Below are 2,123 nucleotides of genomic sequence, written 5' to 3'. Positions count from 1 at the left end.
CGTTCTGCTGCTCAAAATTCCTTGAGGATAGGACCACTGGACGAGCTCCTTGAAGCTCAACGGGGGTAGGCAAAGCTGGTGGGCAGGTTTTAGGCGACATCAACCCGCGATGAAAACAGTCTTGGGTGAGGGTGGGGTGCAGGCTGGAAAAGTTTACCTCCCAAGTTCGTTTACCGGTGGACCCCAGATACATGAAGGTACATTACGAGAACGCAATGGGCCTTGTGTCTCGTCTGGGTTCACCTACGTTTTTCCTGACGTTCAACCTTCAGTGCTACTTGGGAGGAAAACAAGAAGGCCTGCCCTCACAACAGCGGGCGCAGTGACCCCTCAACAGCCTGCAGAATCTTCCAGATTAAACTTGGCGAACTCCTCCGAGATCTGCGCAGCGGAGCAATGTTTAGCCGTCCGGTTTACATCGTCTATGTCAATTGAAATGCAAATGAGGGGCCTTCCTCATGCCCACATTGTGTTTAAAATTGACGGCGATGGACCGGTACAGGCACGTGACATTGACTCCGTAATACGCGCAGACATCCCTTCGGAGGAGGAAGCCGCTGGAAGAGACTCAGGAAGTTGGTGCTGAAACACATGATTCATGGTCCATGTGGTACTGACCACCGCACCGACTTCCTGTGCTGGGACTCTGCAAAGGGGCACTGCAACAAGTTCTACCCCAAGCCTGCCTGCCAAAACCACCCACGTGGACGAGAGGGGGTTCGTCCAATACAAACGAGACTACACAAACGAAGGCTTTATCACATCACGGAGGAGACAGATCAAAGTGCATGATGGCTGGGTCGTTCCGTACAATTCCGCATTACTGCTCAAATACGAGGCGCACATAAACTTGGAGCTTGCTTCTACTCGTCGCGTAATCAAGTACCTCTTTAAGTACCTCATGAAAGGCGGTTCTCTCCAGAACGTAACCGTCACTCCCCTGGGGAAACAAGAGGATGAGGTCGAGCATTACGTGACGAAGAGAATGGTGGGTGCCAGCGACGCATGCTGGCGTCTTCTCGACTTTCCTGTGTCAAAGCTCGAGCCCACCGTTGAGTGTCTTCCCGTGCATTTAGAGGGCAAACAAAGTGTTGTCTTTCGGCCGAGACAGCTCTCTGATGCAGTCACTCAAGCAAGCTCCAAGCTTATGGTCTACTTCAATCGCCCGCACCATGAAACTTTTGACAATGTCACGTACCAGACATTTTACGAGAAGTTCATGGTGCCACACTAAGCGCCCACGTACTGCGGAATTGTACGAACACCCCGATGGCCATCACTTTGTAACGACTCGCCAGCGTGGTGAGAAGGTATGTAGGTTGATGTGGGTCTCTCCCCAACCGAGGAGAACAATACTACCTTCGTATTCTACTTATGTCTACACCTTGCCGTGGTTACGTTGATCTTCTGGCTCGTGGCGGTCCTGGTTGCCGGACGTTTCAGGACGTAGCCCGCAATCTCGGCCTGGTGGGAAGACGAAGAAGAATACAATCACGCGCTGCGCGAGGCATCTACGTTTATGACTGGACCTAGGCTCCGTTCCTTCTTCGTGATCCTCTGCAACATGGGAGCTCCCGCTGCTCTTCTGTGGGAGTCTTTCAAGAACCACCTTAGCGAGGATCACTTAGAAAGGAACCCTCTCGACCCTGAAACTGGCGGTGAAACTTACCTTGATAGACATCGATCGGAGCCTCCGCCAGCAGGGATCGTGCTTGAAAGATCATGGACTCCCCTACGTCGAGGATGACACGACTGAGTTAGGTAGAGAGCTACTCAACTACGGCGAGAACCTCCAGCGAACCATCGTTGAGGACTGGGTGCCCAAACTCTCCCCAGACCAGCGCCGTGTGTTTGAGTACGTTCGCTCTCTGCTTCTCAACCCCCGTGACCGACGCACTTCTAGAATCATATTTCTGGACGGTCCCGGGGGTTATGGGAAGACCTCTCTGATTCGTGTCATCCTTGCGTATGTCCGTGGTTGTCGACAGGTTGCACTCGCCGTGGCTAGCTCAGGGGATTGCTGCAAGGAACATGGATGGAGGAACAACAGCACATAGCATGTTCCGACTCCCTCTAGACCTAGGTCACGGCACAGGTGTGTGGAACATCACCAACGGGTCCCA

The 2,123-nt window shown here is 53.0% G+C and overlaps 1 protein-coding gene across 1 annotated transcript; it reads left to right on the top strand.

Moving 5' to 3' along the window:
• The first annotated feature begins 598 nt into the window (after positions 1–598).
• LOC124371601 lies at positions 599–1,234 on the top strand. Its single transcript, XM_046829947.1, has one exon. It carries the CDS (start codon positions 599–601, stop codon positions 1,232–1,234), a length of 636 nt encoding a protein of 211 aa, XP_046685903.1.
• Positions 1,235–2,123: the final 889 nt, after the last annotated feature.

This window comes from Homalodisca vitripennis, unplaced genomic scaffold, assembly GCF_021130785.1.
Source record: "Homalodisca vitripennis isolate AUS2020 unplaced genomic scaffold, UT_GWSS_2.1 ScUCBcl_1715;HRSCAF=5683, whole genome shotgun sequence".
NCBI lineage: Eukaryota > Metazoa > Arthropoda > Insecta > Hemiptera > Cicadellidae > Homalodisca > Homalodisca vitripennis.
Note: the sequence above shows the minus strand (reverse complement) of the source record. Positions and strands in the feature narration are given on the sequence as shown.